The 18,560-nt window shown below is 40.2% G+C and overlaps 1 protein-coding gene across 1 annotated transcript; it reads right to left on the bottom strand.

Moving 5' to 3' along the window:
- Positions 1 to 7,312: 7,312 nt before the first annotated feature.
- On the bottom strand, positions 7,313 to 17,841 carry LOC119745483 (mucin-2-like). Its single transcript, XM_038221852.1, has 2 exons — positions 16,852 to 17,841; positions 7,313 to 11,427 (listed from the first exon to the last, which is right to left on the bottom strand). The coding sequence occupies exons 1-2, from the start codon at positions 17,126 to 17,128 to the stop codon at positions 8,843 to 8,845; spliced, it is 2,862 nt and encodes a 953-aa protein (XP_038077780.1). The 5' UTR covers positions 17,129 to 17,841; the 3' UTR covers positions 7,313 to 8,842.
- Positions 17,842 to 18,560: the final 719 nt, after the last annotated feature.

Raw genomic sequence — 18,560 nt, 5'->3', positions numbered from 1 at the left:
CCTTAAAACATGCAGGGATGATGCCTAAAGGGCCCTACAACACATTCCAACTCGATTTGGGGACAGATGTGCCATCAAAATAAATCTTGCGCAAAAAAAATATGGGAAAATTTCATTCAAAAATATGATTTTTTTTCTCAATAAATCGATGATTTTGGCGAAAATCGTCGAAAGTATGGGTTTTTGAGTAGTGATTGACGATCCCCTTGCATCCAAAGGAATTTGTGCGCTATTTGGAGAAAAGTCAATTTTTAGCCGAATTTGAGTAAAAATGCAAAGCTAACCCCTTGCAATGTTATCAATTTTGGCCAAAAAATGAAAATCCTTTGAACATTTTTTGCGAAAATCGTCGAAATTATGGGTTTTTGAGTAGTGATTGATGATCCCCTTGCATCCGAAGGAATTTGTGCGCTATTTGGAGAAAAGTCAATTTTTGGCCGAATTTGAGTAAAAATGCAAGGCTAACCCCTTGCAATTTTATCAATTTTGACCAAAAAATGAAAATCCTTAAAACATGCGGGGATGATGCCTAAAGGGCCCTACAACACATTCCGATTCGATTTGGGGACAGATTTGCCATCAAAAGAAATCTTGCGCAAAAAATATGGGAAAATTTTAGTCAAAAATATGATTTTTTTTCTCAATAAATAGATGATTTTGGCGAAAATCGTCAAAATTATGGGTTTTTGAGTAGTGATTGATGCTCCTCTTGCATCCGTTGGAATTTGTGCGCTATTTGGAGAAAAGTCAATTTTTGGCCGAATTTGAGTAAAGATGCAAGGCTAACCCCTTGCAATTAAATCAATTTTGACCAAAAAATGAAAATCCTGAAATCATGCAGGAATGATGCCTAAAGGGCCCTAGAGCACGTTCCGACTCGATTTGGGGACAGATGTGTCATCAAAAGAAAACTTGCGCAAAAAATATGGGAAAATTTCAGTCAAAAAATACGACTTTTTCTCTCTCAATAAATCCATGATTTTTGCGAAAACTTCCAAATTATGGGTTTTGAGTATTGATTGATGCTCCTCTTGCATCCGTTGGAATTTGTGCGCTATTTGGAGACAAGTCAATTTTTGGCGGAATTTTAGTAAAAATGCAAGGCTAACCCCTTGCAATGTTATCAATTTTGGCCAAAAAATGAAAATCCTTTGAACATTTTTTGCGAAAATCGTCGAAATTATGGGTTTTTGAGTTGTGATTGATGCTCCACTTGCATCCAAAGGAATTTGTGCGCTATTTGGAGAAAAGTCAATTTTTGGCCGAATTTGAGTAAAAATGTAATGCTAACCTCTTGCAATTTTATCAATTTTGGCAAAAAAAAATAAAAATCCTGAAATCATGCAGGAATGATGCCTAAAGGGCCCTAAAACACATTCCGACTCGATTTGGGGACAGATGTGTCATCAAAAGAAAACTTGCGCAAAAAATATGGGAAAATTTCAGTCAAAAAAACCAACTTTTTCTCTCAATAAATCGATGATTTTTGCAAAAACTTCCAAATTATGGGTTTTGAGTATTGATTGATGCTCCTCTTGCATCCGTTGGAATTTGTGCGCTATTTGGAGAAAAGTGTTTTTTTGGCCGAATTTTAGTAAAAATGCAAGGCTATACCCCTTGCAATTTTATCAATTTTGGCCAAAAAATGAAAATCCTTAAAACATGCAGGGATGATGCCTAAAGGGCCCTAAAACACATTCCAACTCGATTTGGGGACAGATGTGCCATCAAAATAAATCTTGCGCAAAAAAATATGGGAAAATTTCATTCAAAAATATGATTTTTTTTCTCAATAAATCGATGATTTTGGCGAAAATCGTCGAAAGTATGGGTTTTTGAGTAGTGATTGACGATCCCCTTGCATCCAAAGGAATTTGTGCGCTATTTGGAGAAAAGTCAATTTTTAGCCGAATTTGAGTAAAAATGCAAAGCTAACCCCTTGCAATGTTATCAATTTTGGCCAAAAAATGAAAATCCTTTGAACATTTTTTGCGAAAATCGTCGAAATTATGGGTTTTTGAGTAGTGATTGATGATCCCCTTGCATCCGAAGGAATTTGTGCGCTATTTGGAGAAAAGTCAATTTTTGGCCGAATTTGAGTAAAAATGCAAGGCTAACCCCTTGCAATTTTATCAATTTTGACCAAAAAATGAAAATCCTTAAAACATGCGGGGATGATGCCTAAAGGGCCCTACAACACATTCCGATTCGATTTGGGGACAGATTTGCCATCAAAAGAAATCTTGCGCAAAAAATATGGGAAAATTTCAGTCAAAAATATGATTTTTTTTCTCAATAAATAGATGATTTTGGCGAAAATCGTCAAAATTATGGGTTTTTGAGTAGTGATTGATGCTCCTCTTGCATCCAAAGGAATTTGTGCGTTATTTGGAGAAAAGTAAATTTTTGGCCGAATTTGAGTAAAAATGCAAGGCTAACCCCTTGCAATTAAATCAATTTTGACCAAAAAATGAAAATCCTGAAATCATGCAGGAATGATGCCTAAAGGGCCCTTAAACACATTCCGACTCGATTTGGGGACAGATGTGTCATCAAAAGAAAACTTGCGCAAAAAATATGGGAAAATTTCAGTCAAAAAATACGACTTTTTCTCTCTCAATAAATCGATGATTTTTGCGAAAACTTCCAAATTATGGGTTTTGAGTATTGATTGATGCTCCTCTTGCATCCGTTGGAATTTGTGCGCTATTTGGAGAAAAGTGTTTTTTTGGCCGAATTTGAGTAAAAATGCAAGGCTAACCCCTTGCAATTTGATCAATTTTGGCCAAAAAATGAAAATCCTTTGAACATTTTTTGCGAAAATCGTCGAAATTATGGGTTTTTGAGTAGTGATTGATGATCCCCTTGCATCCGTTGGAATTTGTGCGCTATTTGGAGAAAAGTCAATTTTTGGCCGAATTTGAGTAAAAATGCAAGGCTAACCCCTTGCAATGTTATCAATTTTGGCCAAAAAATGAAAATCCTTTGAACATTTTTTGCGAAAATCGTCGAAATTATGGGTTTTTGAGTAGTGATTGATGATCCCCTTGCATCCGTTGGAATTTGTGCGCTATTTGGAGAAAAGTCAATTTTTGGCCGAATTTGAGTAAAAATGCAAGGCAAACCCCTTGCAATTTTATCAATTTTGACCAAAAAATGAAAATCCTTAAAACATGCGGGGATGATGCCTAAAGGGCCCTACAACACATTCCGATTCGATTTGGGGACAGATTTGCCATCAAAATAAATCTTGCGCAAAAAATATGGGAAAATTTCAGTCAAAAATATGATTTTTTTTCTCAATAAATAGATGATTTTGGCGAAAATCGTCAAAATTATGGGTTTTTGAGTAGTGATTGATGATCCCCTTGCATCCGAAGGAATTTGTGCGCTATTTGGAGAAAAGTCAATTTTTAGCCGAATTTGAGTAAAAATGCAAGGCTAACCCCTTGCAATGTTATCAATTTTGGCCAAAAAATGAAAATCCTTTGAACATTTTTTGCGAAAATCGTCGAAATTATGGGTTTTTGAGTAGTGATTGATGCTCCTCTTGCATCCAAAGGAATTTGTGCGCTATTTGGAGAAAAGTCAATTTTTGGCCGAATTTGAGTAAAAATGCAAGGCTAGCCTCTTGCAATTTTATCAATTTTGGTAAAAAAAATGAAAATCCTTAAAACATGCAGGGATGAGCCCTAAAGGGCCGTACAACACATTCCGAATCGATTTTGGGGCAGATGTGTCATCAAAAGAAAACTTGCGAAAAAAAATATGGGAAAATTTGTGCGCTATTTGGAGAAAATTGAATTTTTTGCTCGAAAATGAGTAAAATTGCAAGGCTAACCTCTTGCAATGTTATATATTTTGGCAAAAAAAGGAAAATTCTTGAAAAGTGCAGGGAAGACGCCCAAAGGGCCCTAAAACACATTCCCAATCTAGCAATTTGATTTAATTTTTTTCTCGCTAACAGACGCAGAAATTTGTTTATTCATTATGTATATGTAAAATCGGAGAAAAATCAGCACAAAATAACAAAACAAACAATTGTAAGGGGTTAACCTTGCAATTTGATTTAAAATTTGGGTCTTTTTTGTGTTTTCTCCAAATAACTCAGAAATTCGTTTCCAAGTAAGTCAGTAACTTTAATTCCGATTCTGCGATATTCACACATTTGTGTTATAAATCGGAGAAAAATCAGCAAAACATAGCAACAACAAAAATTGTGAGTGATTAACCTTGCCTTGTTATTTTATAATTATTTTTTTTTTCTCCAAAAAAGAAATTTGTCTCAAAGTAATTAATGCAGTAACTTTTCCAGATTTTGCGATATTCATATAGGTCTATGTGTGTCACTGTATGTGACACTCCTTTATGTTTTTTAAGCATTTGCATTTTTAAAGACGTCACGATGCCGTAACATATTCTTTTTCCAAATTTTGTGCGTATGTATATGACCTATCAAACCTATAACAAAAAAATACGAATTTAGCATTTTTTTGTTTGGAAAGAATAAAAAAAATTATTATCACTCACCCCCAAGATGGCCGCAGTGCAAACGATCTGAATGACTCCGGTGTGAACTGTCAATAGGACTCTTAGGAGGAATTTGAACACGAAGGAGTTGAGTTTAGGCCGAAAAAAATTATTCGGTCTCTGGTCCAAAGACCAAAGTTCCGGAATTGACGCGGCCACGCGGCTTTTTTTTTTTTCTTCAAGCTTGGATTGTACAGACAAGGTGGGGTACTACTTTGCTTTTTTGGTGTCCTCATGTACATTGGTGTCCTCCATAATTTGCCTTGGTGCTTTCGATCATTTGCCTTGGTGCAATTTCCCATTCCTTGGTGCTCTTTGGTAAAAAAAAATTGAGGAGGTGCAGAAATAGAGGGCGCTGTTGGAGCTAACGCGGAACATTTTGGAAAAAAAAGATCGACGCGCATGATTAAAATCGACGCGCGCGCTGACCAGAGACCGACTTATTTTTTTTTTGGCCTTACCTTGCATTTTAATTACAATTCGGTCAAACTCCAAAATAAAATACAATCTCACTTGTTTATATAATCACATGCTTGTCATCTGTATTTGGTGTGAAAACTTCATCCCAATTATCTTCACCTCGGCTTAATTAAGACTTGTGATCTCTGCTCATATCAATCACTAGCACAACATTCTTCAAGATTACAAACATCTCAAGTCTTGTTTACAAAATATTGCATTTTTAAAATGCCTAACGGGCTATTCATAGCTAACATTCAATGGAAAATTGAACAGCTTAAAGTGTGTACATTGAGCCAACAACTTCAATAATTGTGTTTTTTAAGTCACTTGACCTTTTTTTGTTGGGGTGGAGGTGGAGTGGGGGGGGGGAGGTTGCCACCAACAGGATATCAGAATTACCGTGAATTGTACTTCGTGTCCATGGCAACATTACAGAGGGATGATGGGTTGCATATAAGGTTTGCATATTAGGGGACACCTTGAACAACTCACGAATAAGGCTGCTATATTTCGTGAAGTTAAACTTGGTATGACGGTATTAAAAAATATGTCATGCTCGTATATTGAATTATGAAACACGGACACATTTCGTGTTTACAGCATTTCGACTTTCGATGGACACTTTGGTTAAATAAAATCTACAGTTTGAAAAAAAAAAAACAGTTTGGAAAAAAAGTCCTGACAACTAAAATCAGCATGATTATTTCTTCAGATCTGAAAGCTAGATTTGAAAAGAAAATTGATTTCGCAATTATTATTAGAGTGACAAGGTTTTATACGCCAATTAGATTTCATGCCTGACGAGCACCCATCACATTTTCTCATGCTTTACCATAGCTTGTCTTGTTATAATATCACCAGTCCACCCCTGGAGAGAGAATGGAGTTCCCCTTTTTCCCCCCACTCATAATAAATCTGTCAATGCCAAGGCTACGATTACACCTTTAACGCGACGACAGCCCGCATCGCGGCAGTAATAATACGGGTACCTCTTAACAAGATGACCCAAGGACCGACGCGGGACAGACCGGGGTTTTCCCCTGTAAGAACCCCGGTGATAACAAAAATAATCCAAACCACTCTCGTTGACAGCAAGAACAGGTTGATTCTTATGGAAGGTCAAAGCTACCAAGAAAAATAAGACATAAATACATCTCCCACCAGCTGCGCAAAGTACAACTTCATCAATGTTTCATAATTTTCTGCAGAGTTGATGTACAGTACTTATTTTTTTCTCAGTTCACACTCTACGAACATTACAATTATTTGGATTTTTTTTAGTATTTCGGGTAAAAACTCTCTAAACTTTTCCCACCCCATAAACAAATTCCTGAATTATAGTAATTTTTACACGAGTACTTTTAATTACCAAAAGTGGTACCTTAGGAGGCAGTCTCATAGGTTGTGCACATAAATGTTCATATCACCTAAGCTCCATTTTATCCTACCCATGGGCGTCGCCAGGATTTTTTCTAGAGGGGGGCAACATTTTCTTTTGCCAAAAAGTGCTTGTATTTCTCAACACATTCTCGATTTATCAGTTTTAGAGGGGGGCAGGGACATTTTGCCCCCCCCCCCCCAACTCATTAAATTTACACCACTTTGTCTTCGCGCCTCTTTTTTTTTTTTTTTTTTTCTTCCTTTTTCTTCCTTTTTTTTTTTCTTCTTTTTTTGCTTTTCCAGGGGGGGGGGGGGCAAGTGCCCCCCCTTGCCCCCCCCCTCGCGACGCCCATGATCCTACCCCACAAATGTTGGTACATTTATGATCTGTAACACGGTACCCTCTGGAGACATGTGCACAATAGGGAACAAAAGATTGTATCCGTATCCACAGGGCAATTTCCTGTAGATCAATACGTCTCCACAAGGTCATCACGAAAAAGATATATGGATTTAACTCAAAAACTTGGAATTTCCAAGGTTTGTTGATCCGTCGCAAATTGAAGTATTTTATGTAAGGGATATTAAGCCCAAATTTCAGCCCAGGAAATCCATTCTGCTGAAAATATGAGCATTTTGAAAGTTCCCTTTCAAACTCAAAAACTTTAGTGCATGAGAACAAAGAAATGACTCCACGAGGATACACATTTCAGTACGGGTGTTTTGGACCACGATCTAGCCTATTTGCGACTGTAATTGTGCCACTAAATATGAGTTGTATCATAGGGAGACGTCTCCTTAAAATGTCTCCTTAATCTATCTTGTTTCCCTAAGGTATTATGTCTCCTTAAGGGTATATTTAAAGGAAACTACATGTAATGCTTATTACAATAGACACATGGACCAAAAAGCAAAACAAAACAATGAGAGAAATCAAAGATTCAAGATGATCCTTTTCATAATATGATTATTAAAAACAACTTCAGTTTTGCGTGTATGCTAATTGACACGGAGTGAGAAGTTACAACGCATTTTAACTGTGTACATTTTAAAACATCCCCTAATTACCATTTAACAGTGTGTATAAGTTTACATATCAAGATACACATTGCGAAAAAGAACTGAAAATCAAACATGAAAGTCTTCATAACATTCAATGCAATTATGCAACACTATTTTAAGACGTAGCACTTCACGTTAAATAGGCAGAAATAGTTTTCAATGTACAATCGTCAACCTTTCCCCGTATAAACGAGCATTTAAAACAAAACCCAAAATAGCAGAAAAATATATACAAAACCAAATAAAACAAAAGATGTCTAGGTCTATTTAGAATGATCGATTTCTAAATGAATAAAGGTTTTGCTGGAGAATACATGTACAAGATTCAATTGAGGAACATCTTAAACTGTCAGTAAAAACAGAGTTTTGAGAAAGTCGTTAAAGTTTAACGATCTAATATTTCAACATTTACAATTTATTCATTAAAATTTATAGCCTGCAGATAGTGAGTGAAAATTGTACATCAGTGTATTCATCAAGTTGGTGATGTATTCAGGTGAAAATATCAACAACAAAATTTGGTATACGCATTCATTTTTTATAAGCAGGCAACTAACTTTCTAAACTAATATAAATATCACTGAGTCTGAGTGAAAAGAAACATCCTGTGTTAAAATTGTCTAATGTCATTATCCCTTTAATTTCGAAGAAAGGTGAAAAGTTTTGATTGAAACACCTTGAGAAAAGAATCATTTCGGAGGAAACCCAGATAAATACTCGATCCATTCGATCCAAATAGTCTTCTACTCGAACACAGCGAATTTGAAGTCTTTGGAAATAAAAAAATAATTACTTCCAATTTTATATTTTGTAGGGAAAACGGGTACAAGTGCATGCATGTCAAACCGTAAAACTCAACCACATGTACACATCAAAAATGATTCTTTATGGCAAAAACTTAGAAATCTGGCAACTTAGTTATATACATTGAGAAATACATAAACCGATGGACGGATTCAATAAATACAATTTTACACAGGTTTCGAATAAGTCATCATAACAGTACACAATCATAATTTGTACAATATTTTCGTTAATGGCCGAGTACAATACAGTGAATAAAATACAAAAGTCACTTATGCATTCCTCTTAGTGCAAGATTCGTTTAGCCAAAGAAGTTTCGCTTAGTATAGCGTGCACTTGATCTAAAAATGTATTAAAAATATTCAAGGAAACAACTAAACAACTTGGCCTATGTTCCATTTCACCTATGTGCTATCTTGGCAACGTCTTAAGTTTTGCTTATGTGATATTAAACAGGGAACACATGCATTCTATGCAAAAATAACATCTGAAGCAAAAGCCAACGACTAAATTTGTTTTTGCTGGTTAGGATTTTTCCCCCCAAGTTATTCTTTTTTATGTGGTTTCAAAATTCCTTACTAAAAGCAGCTCAATGGCTTCCTGTCTAAACAGGGCTTAACGGTATTTCGTAGAAACCACCGTTCACAATGCCGTTCTTCATCTGACCCCTTTGCCTTTCATGCTGTTCCCTGGTCGGCAAGGCGTCCGTTCCCAGAGTCCAGTTGAATCTGCTCATGTGCCACATCTTCAAGCACATCAAGACAATGATGACAACGGAAAGGATTAGTAAAGCAGCGACCACGATAAAAGCGATCAGCCAGTAAAGTGGAGGTTGCTGGTCACCCTCCATTGGGTCAGGCGGCATATGATCGAGAGTGGTGAAGGCAGGTTTGTGGCTGCTCTTCGGGCGAGGACTTTCAGTCTTGCTTGGGATGTACTTGCCAGTCGTGGAAGACCGATGTGTTCTTGGGTTGATGGCAGTGGGGATGGGGTCTTGGCTTGACAATTCAGGGGTCACGGTGGTGGCACTTGACAAGGATGTCAGTGGAGAGGTGATTGGGTCAGAGCTCTGAGAAGTTGGGCTAGTTTCAGTTGGCAATGGTAACTGAGTTGGTGGTGCATTATTCGTAGAGACCTCACCCTTCTCTGTGCTCGACTGGATTGTGCTAGCTTCTAGGAAAACGGTACTGTGGTCGGAGGACACAGTCGTGTGGTCGGGAAAAGTTGATGGGGAGTCGGATGGCGATGTGGTGGGGTTAGTTTTGGGTTCAGTCAGGAAAGTTCCAGTTGTGGAGGGGAGAGCAGTTGGTGTGCTCTCAACGGTGGTAGAGCTGTCCGGGTCAGTAGTCGAGAGACTTGGCATGGTCGAGAGGAGTTCTGTAGTCGGATCTGAAATTTGGCTAGTAGGGTTGGTCAAAGTAGCAATAGTGGTAATCAGTTTTCCAGTCACTAACAGGGTGGTTTGCTGAAATATGGGCTCTGTGGAGGGGGTGTCCGAAAATAAAGAAGATGTAGTCGGACTTACCACGGATGTGGAACCATCTGGAGTGAAAGTCGAGAGACCAGACATTACAGAAGGCGTTTGGGACATTGGGATAGTAGGTTTGGTCGTCGTGCTGTCACTTGTTGAAGCACTATCGGTCAACGTGGCTGAATTAGTGACAGCAGGGGTAAGACAGCTTTCAGTTACCGGTTTAGCAGTTTGCTGAAAAGTGGGCTCTGTCGAGGGGGTGTTTGAAGAAACTGAAGTTGTAGTCGGACTTACCGCGGTTGTTGAAACCTCTGGGGTGGCAGTTGAGAGATCAGACATTGCAGACATTGTTTGGGACATTTGGTCAGTAGGTTTGGTCGTCGTGCTGTCACTCATTGAAGCACTATCGGTCAACGAGGCTGAATTAGTGACAGCAGGGGTAAGAGAGTTTTCAGTTACTCGTTGAGTAGTTAGCTGAAAAGTGGGCTCTGTCGAGTGGGTGTTTGAAGAAACTGAAGTTGTAGTCGGACTTACTGCGGTTGTTGAAACCTCTGGGGTGGCAGTTGAGAGATCAGACATTGAAGAAGTTGTTTGAGACATTATTGGGTCAGTAGGTTTGGTCGTCGTGCTGTCACTCGTTGAAGCACTATCGGTCAATGTGGCTGAAGTGACAGCAGGGGTAAAAGAGTTTTCAGTTACTGGTTGAGAAGTTTGCTGAAATGTGGGCTCTGTGGAGGGGGTGTTTGAAGATACGGAAGTTGTAGTCAGACTTACTGCGGTTGTTGAAACCTCAGACATTGCAGAAGTTGTTTGGGACATCGGGTCAGTAGGTTTGATCGTCGTGCTGTCTCTCGTTGAAGCACCATCGGTCAACATGGCCGACGTGCTAGCAGGGATTATTGGGTTTTCAGTCACTGGCGGAGAAGTTTGCTGATGTGTGGGCTCTGTGGAAGGTGTGTCCGAAGATGCAGAAGATGCAGTCTGGCTTGTCTCTGATGGTGTGGTTGGAATGGCATTGATGTAGGTGGACATTGTCTGTGTTGAGGAATCCAGAGGAGCAGTTTGCGTCGAAAGCGGTTCGGCTGTGTCAGTCTGGCCCGGGGAGGAGAACAGAATTGTATAACCACTGGTATCTGGAAGCGGCTGGGCAGTGCTTACATCGGCAGCAGAGGATCTAACTCTGGTCAGTTCACTTGTTGCTGTGGTCTCAGACACGGTTGGGGTATGAGAGAAAGTTGGTTGCGGTGTGGTCGGCTGGGGACGCTGCTCGACACGGATGGGGCCGATAGTACAATTCCGCCGCTCGTCTGGATACCGGGGGCTGGTGATTTTACAGATGAAAACAAAGTCGGCGTGAGGTGCGTTGATCACCAAGTCCTTACTCTTTGTGATCGTGTCTTCAGACTCAGTGGTATTCCACGCAACATCAGATGGAGCAGAGTCTAGGGTGAAGATGGTCAGGTTTACGGGAGGGTTACCTCTACGCGATGCACAAGTCAGTGCCGTGCTGTCGCCGATGTACACGGCCAGTGGACCGCTCGGCGTGCATGCTGGATTACCATCGCCCGGGAAGGAAAACACAGTCAATGTTGCCTCTTCGGCGTGCGTCAAAGGGTTTTCTGCGTTCTGTTGCCGTACTTCACAAACGTATCGTCCAGTGTCCCGTGTGCTGACGTGGGAAATAGTCAGTGTGAGTGCCTCATCAGTAGAAGAATCGCCTCGGTTTACCTGTGTGATCACAATCCGACCGCCAGTCGTTAGGACCTGAAAGTTGAGCCGCCAGGTGATGGTGTCTCCCTGCGCTAAACCTCTCACTTCACACCTCAGCGTAATGTTATCTCCTTCCTCAGCTTCCACGACACCCGGTCCAACTTCTGTGCCGTTCACCACAACAATCTGTGCTTTAAGAATCCCAAAGGCCCCGTAGAAGCAGAGAGTTAAAACACAGAAGACCAGTTCAAACGATCGCAGTGTCACAGACTCCATTTTGGTATGATGTACACCAACTCAAGAAAAGGGAGTCGCGTCGAAAAGCAAAATCTCTACTCGGGAAGAAAACGAAGACAGTCCTTTTTATACCGCTCCCAATCTTCCAATAATCCAATAATCACGCCAGGATGTTAATACAAAGACATTGGAGTGGGACGGTTCGTCGTATTAAAACTAAAATTAAATGATGACAGAGGGTTTTCGACGGGTGAATCCCGCTATAATATTCCCCAAATCGATTGCGCAAACACTGCATACTTCTGTACTAAACTGTATCCCACAGATTCGTGCAGGGGGGTCACATGTTGACCCACTCGTTTATACTACGCTGCATCGGGAGTCCTGTTTATGTCGTCACGATTTACTATGTTTTGTTTGCTGCCCTCAACGACGACTTTTACACAAATTGCACGTTCGGGTCGAAACAGGACCTGAAAAACAGCTCTCATAAGTACCTTTTGTACTCATTTCATGACAGACACAATTGTCGTTTTTATTTCATCACACCTAAGGCTACATTTACCCGAAAAATGACGGAAATGTCTTCGAGCATTCCACAACCTCTTTAAGTTAGACGTACAAACGTATACTACGTAAACTTTAAAGGTTTTTTTTTTCAGGTATTGTTGTATGACCCAAAGGAAATTACTAGGATAGGCTCGAAACTGAGTGCATTATTAAACTTGATTAAAAGCCACTTGACAATTTCCAGAAAGATGACTCGGATCCCGGTTAGTGTTTTGTTCTGAGAGCTCAGCGATCGAGTGTTTTCAAGAGACACAACTTGTTGATTTTCATTCGTGGACGTCGGGCCTAAATGCCTCACTGATAACAAATATTTGTCCAGGGTAAATAGATATGACAATGAACCTCGTTCGTCGAACTCCTGCTATTGTGTCGCGGTCATTCAGCCTCTGTGTTTCGCTGTTATCTTATCTTTCACAGAAGGAATTCAAAATATTAATTCCCAATAACAAGCCTTTAATGTGGTCCATTTTTCGAAAGTAAATAGTTTATATTCAGATCACAATTCTGTTTGTGTGGAAATCGTCAACAAAATGGGGGTTTCCCACCAATAGAGGGCGTCATGACACCTCTCCAACCTGATTCGTCTTCATTTACTGTTTCCTTCTTTGAGAAGCAACCGTGATGTAACGTCTTCAGAAAACGAAACTGACGACATTCTTAAAACCATGGATTGCGTAAGAGATGGGGAATCGGGAAATGATGTAAGAAGAAATGTCGAAACGTTTTGTATAAAAACCCACGTTTTTCACTTAAAAGAGCATTGTGTGTACACGCCAAGTTTGAACATTCTCAAAATAAAACCCCATTTTGTGAAAGCCGAATCAGGATGTGATAAATAATTAAACGAATGTTTGGAAGTTCATATATTATTTTATTGTTAGTCAACCTATTGCATTCTTTTATGCAAGTTGGGTGAGACACTATCGGAAAATATTATTTGCCCAACATTCGGAATAAAACTACCTCAATTGTTAGTTCGTTCGGGTGACACTTGACCAACTTTTGGGAAGAATTTGCCCACGAGTTGGTACCTTGACCAACACAAGGCAAAATATCAATCCATTTACCAGACTGTTGTGAGTTTCGTAAGGTGTCCACATATTGTAAGACCCAAAGACCAAAAAAGGAAAACAAAACAATGAGAGAAATCAAAGACGCAAGATGATCCTTTTCAACATGATTATTAAGAACAAATTCCTTTTGCATGCATGGTTGACAAGGGGTGAGATTTAACAAAGCCTTTTCACTGTGTACATTTAAAACAATCCCCTTACAAACATTTAAGGGTGTGCATAATTTTACATAACAAGGTACATAACATAATCCGTTTCTGTTCAGTATTAATTCAATATTGCGAAAGAGAACTGAACATGCAAGTTTCAGGGGCGGATCTAGGATTTCTTTTCAGGTGGGGGGGGGGGGGGTTCATCAGCAAATAAATGCTGAAATGTAGACAAGTTTTTTTCTCCGGACAATTGGCCTCCTTAGAATCCCCCCAACTCTGGATCCGCACCCGAGTTTTCATAACATTCAATGCAACACTATGCTAAGAATAACGAGCACGTCAAGCACTCCACGATAAATAGGCAGAAATCATTTTCAATATACAATCGTCAACCTTTCACCGTATAAACGAGTATTTAAAACAAAACCCAAAATACCTGAAACATATATACAAAACCAAAAACAAAAAAAAGATGTCTATATATACGAATGGTCGATTTATGAATATATAAATAAATAAACTATATGCTGGATAATACAAGAGTGAATTGAGGAATAACTTGAACTGGAAGTAAAAATACGTTTTGGGGACAGTCATCATAGTTTAACGATCCACTATTTTAAAATTTATAATACATTCGTCAATTTAAGTAGCCTGCATAATCAGTGAATTTCGTAGATCCGTGTATTCCTCAAGTTGGTTATGTATTCAGGTGAAAATATCAACAACATGAATTTTAGTGTACACATCTTTTTATTTTAGCAGGCAACTAACCTTATAAGCTAAAATAAATATCACTGAGTGAAAAGAAACAACCTGCGTTAAAATTGTCTGATGTTGTTGTCCCTTTAATTTCGAAAAAAAAAACACAGGTGGAAACGTTTTGATTGAAACACCTTGAGAAAAGAATAGTTTGGGAGAAAACCCAGATGAAAACTCGATCCATTCGATCCTAAATAGTCTTCTACTCGAACACAGCGAATTTGAAGTCTTTGGAAATAAAAGTTCTTTCCAATTATGTATTTTGTTGGGAAAACGGGTACAAGTGCATGCATGTCAAACCGTAAAACTCAACCACATGTACACATCACAAATAATTCTTTCTGGCAAAAAACTGAGAAATCGGGAAACTTAGTTATATACCAGGAGGAATACATAAACTTCGGATGGACGGATTAAATAAATACAAAAACGGGTTTCGAATAAGTCATCATAACAGTACACAATCATAATTTGCAATATTTTCGTTAACGACCGAGTACATTACAGCGAATAACATTATTATTAAGTCACTATTATTACATTCCTAATGCAACATTTGTTTAGCGACAGAATATATTAGCATGGAACGTTGGTACGTTGGTGAAGGGCCAAACACAGGGTTAACATTTCATCTACTCAGCGCCAAAACTGTCTATCATTATACAATTATCTTGACTACCTCCCAATACAAATATACAAAATGGATTATGATCAGCTTTCACATCAACGATGTTCCACTAAAAACCATACTTTATAAAACTTCTAAACTAAATACCGGCGTAAAAAATACAGCCGGACAAACTCCTTGTTTTCTTCTCAATTAGATGTGAAGTTCTAAATCTCATTCCAAATTTATCAGTTCGCTGCTTTTTCTTGCTTTCTGTGTTGCACTTAAAAAAAGAACCTCGATTTACTTTGACGGATTTAATCCCGCCAGTGGTGTTCATATGATTTTATGAATATAATCAAATACATATTAAGCAAAATATCAGACAGGAGCCGTTTCACTTGAAAAGGATGACATTTTTGCTGGTAAGGAATTTTCCCCCCAACTTATTATTTTTTTTATGTGGTTTCAAAAGTCCTTACTTAAAGCGGTTAATGGCTTCCTGTCTAAACAGGGCTTAACGGTATTTCGTAAAAACCACCGTTCACAATGCCGTTCTTCATCTGACCCTTTGCCTTTCATGCTGTTCCCTGGTCGGCAAGCCGTCCGTTCCCAGAGTCCAGTTGAATCTTCTCATGTACCACATCTTCAAGCACATCAAGACAATGATGACAACGGAAAGGATTAGTAAAGCAGCGACCACGATAAAAGCGATCAGCCAGTAAAGTGGAGGTAGCTGGTCACCCTCCATTGGGTCAGGCGGCATATGATCCAGAGTGGTGAAGGCAGGTTTGTGGCTGCTCTTCGGGCGAGGACTTTCAGTCTTGCTTGGGATGTCCTTGCCAGTCGTGGAAGACCGATGTGTTCTTGGGTCGATGGCAGTGGGGACGGGGTCTTGGCTTGACAATTCAGGGGTCACAGTGGTGGCACTTGACAGGGATGTCAGTGGAGAGGTGATTGGGTCAGAGCTCAGAGAAGTTGGGCTAGTTTCAGTTGGTAATGGTAACTGAGTTTGAAGCGCCTCACTCGTAGAGTCTTCGACCCTCTCTGTGGTCGACCGGATTGTTCTAGCGTCGGCGATATCGGTACTGAGGTCGGAGGACATTGTCGTGTGATCGGGAAAAGTTGTTGGGGAGTTGGACATGGTTGACATGAGATCTGTAGTCGGGTCTGGAATTTGGCTGGTAGGCCTACTAGGGTTGGTCAAAGTAGCAATAGTGGTAATCAGTTTTTCAGTGACTGGCATGTCGGTTTGCTGAAATATGGTCTCTGTGGAGGGAGTGTCCGAAGAAACAGAAGATGTAGTCGGACTTACCACGGTTGTTGAAACCTCTGGAGTGGCAGTTGGGAGATCAGACATTGCAGAAGGCGTTTGGGACGTTATGTCCGTAGGCTTGATCGTCGTAGTTTGGCCCAGGGAGGACAACAGAATTGTATAACCACTGGTATCTGGCAGCGGCTGGGCAGTGCTTACATCGGCAGCAGAGGATCTACCTGTGGTCAGTTCACTTGTTGCTGTGGTCTCAGACGCGGTTGGGGATTGCGAGAAAGTTGGTTGCGGTGTGGTCGGCTGGGGACGCTGCTCGACGCGGATGGGGCCGATTGTACAATTCCGCCGCTCGTCTGGATACCGGGGGCTGGTGATTTCACAGATGAAAACAAAGTCAGCGTGAGGTGCCTTTATCACCAAGTCCGAACTCTTTGTGATCGTGCCTCCAGTTTCATTGGTTCTCCACGTAACACGTGGAGCAATGGCTGGGGTGAAGATGGACATGTTTACGGGAGGGTTACCTGTACGAGACGCACAAGTCAGTGCCGTGCTGTCGCCGATATACACGGTCAGCGGTCCGCTCGGCGTGCATGCTGGATTACCATCACCCGGGAAGGAAAACACCGTCAATATTGCCTCTTCCGTGTGCTTCACAGGGTTCTCTGCGTCTTGTTGCCGTACTTCACAAACGTATCGTCCAGTGTCCTGTGTGCTGACGTGGGAAATAGTCAGTGTGAGTGCCTCATCAGTAGAAGAATCGCCCCGGCCATCGAGCGGTCCTTGTGTGATCACAATCCGACCGTCAGTCGTTAGGACCTGAAAGTTGAGCCGCCAGGTGATGGTATCTCCCTGCGCTAAACCTCGCACTTCACACCTCAGCGTAATGTTATCCCCTTCCTCAGCGTCCACGACACCCGGTCCTACTTCTGTGCCGTTCACCACAACAATCTGTGCTTCAAGAACCCCAAAGGCCCCGTAGAAACAGAGAGTTAAAACACAGAAGATCAGTCCAAACGATCGCAGTGTCACAAACTCCATGTTGTACACCAACTCAAGAATAGTGTGTCGTGTCGAAAAGCAAAATCTCTAATCTGGAAGGAAACGAAGACAGTGCTTTTTATACCACTCCCAATCTTCCAATAATCACTCCCGGATGTAAATACAACGACCTTGGAGTGGAGTGGGAAGATTCGTCGTAAACTAAAATTAAATGATGACGGAGGTTTTTCGACTCGGGGATTATCCCGCTATACTTTTCTCAAAAACAATTGCGTAAACACTGCATACTTCTACACTGTATCACACAGACGCGTGCAAGGGGGTCACGTGTTGACCCATTCGCTCGGCACGTAGACGTACATGTACAAACGTATGGCAATCCGCATACTTTAAAGGGGTTATATACATATGTCTGACGAAACACTATTTCCAGAAAGGTGACTCGGATCACCGTTAGTGTTTTGTTCAGAGAGTTCAGCGATCGAGTGTTTTCAAGAGACACAACTTGTTGATTTTCATTCGTGGACGTCGGGCCTAAATGCCTCACTGATAACAAATATTTGTCCAGGGTAAATAAATATGACAATGAACCTCGTTCGTCGAACTCCTGTTATTGTGTCGCGGTCATTCAGCCTTCGTGTTTCGCTGTTATCTTATCTTTCACGGAAGGAATGCAAAATATTAATTCCCAATAACAAGTCTTCAATGTGGTCCATTATTCGAAAAGTAAATAGTTTATTCAGACCACAATTCTGTTTGTGTGGAAGACGTCAATAAATGGGAGTTTCCCACCAATAGAGGGCGCCATGATACCTCTACGACCAGATTCGTCTTCACAAATGTTTCCTTCTTCAAGTCTGAGAGGCAACTGTGATGTAACGTCTTCAGAAAACGAAACTGACGACATTCTTAAAACCATGGATTGCGTACGAGATGGGGTATCGGGAAATGATGTCAGAAGCCAAGTCGAAATGTTCTGTTTAAAAACTTTTTTTTTTAAGTTAAAGAAGCAATAGGCCTACGTTTGTACGCCAAGTTCGACTTTTCTCAAATTATAACCCCCTTCCACATTTTGTAATAGCTGGATCAGGATGTGATAAATAATTTTACGAATAAAGTGTTTGGAAGTTCATTATGTTATACAAGTTGGGTAAGACACTATTGGGCAATGTTAGTTGCTCTACATTTAGAATGAAACTACTTCAATTGTTAGTTCATCCGGGTAACACTTGCCCAATTTTTGGGAGGAATTTGCCCAAGAGTTGGTACCTTGGCCAACTCACTGGCAAAATATCAACCCATATTTACCAGACTCTTTTGAGTTTCGTGAGGTGTCCACACGTATTTCGTAATATCTGTTTTACCTCTTTCGAGGGATGATTGTGATTGCCGTGCGTGTTACGTTCTCTCCGCCCGCAAAATAGAAACGAGAATAGAAAAAAACAACCAATAATCAAATCACGTGACCTGC

This window comes from Patiria miniata, unplaced genomic scaffold (assembly GCF_015706575.1).
Source record: "Patiria miniata isolate m_02_andy unplaced genomic scaffold, ASM1570657v1 HiC_scaffold_7, whole genome shotgun sequence".
Taxonomy (NCBI): Eukaryota; Metazoa; Echinodermata; class Asteroidea; order Valvatida; family Asterinidae; genus Patiria; species Patiria miniata.
The sequence above is the reverse complement of the archived record's forward strand: the minus strand, read 5'-3'. Positions and strand labels throughout refer to the sequence as shown.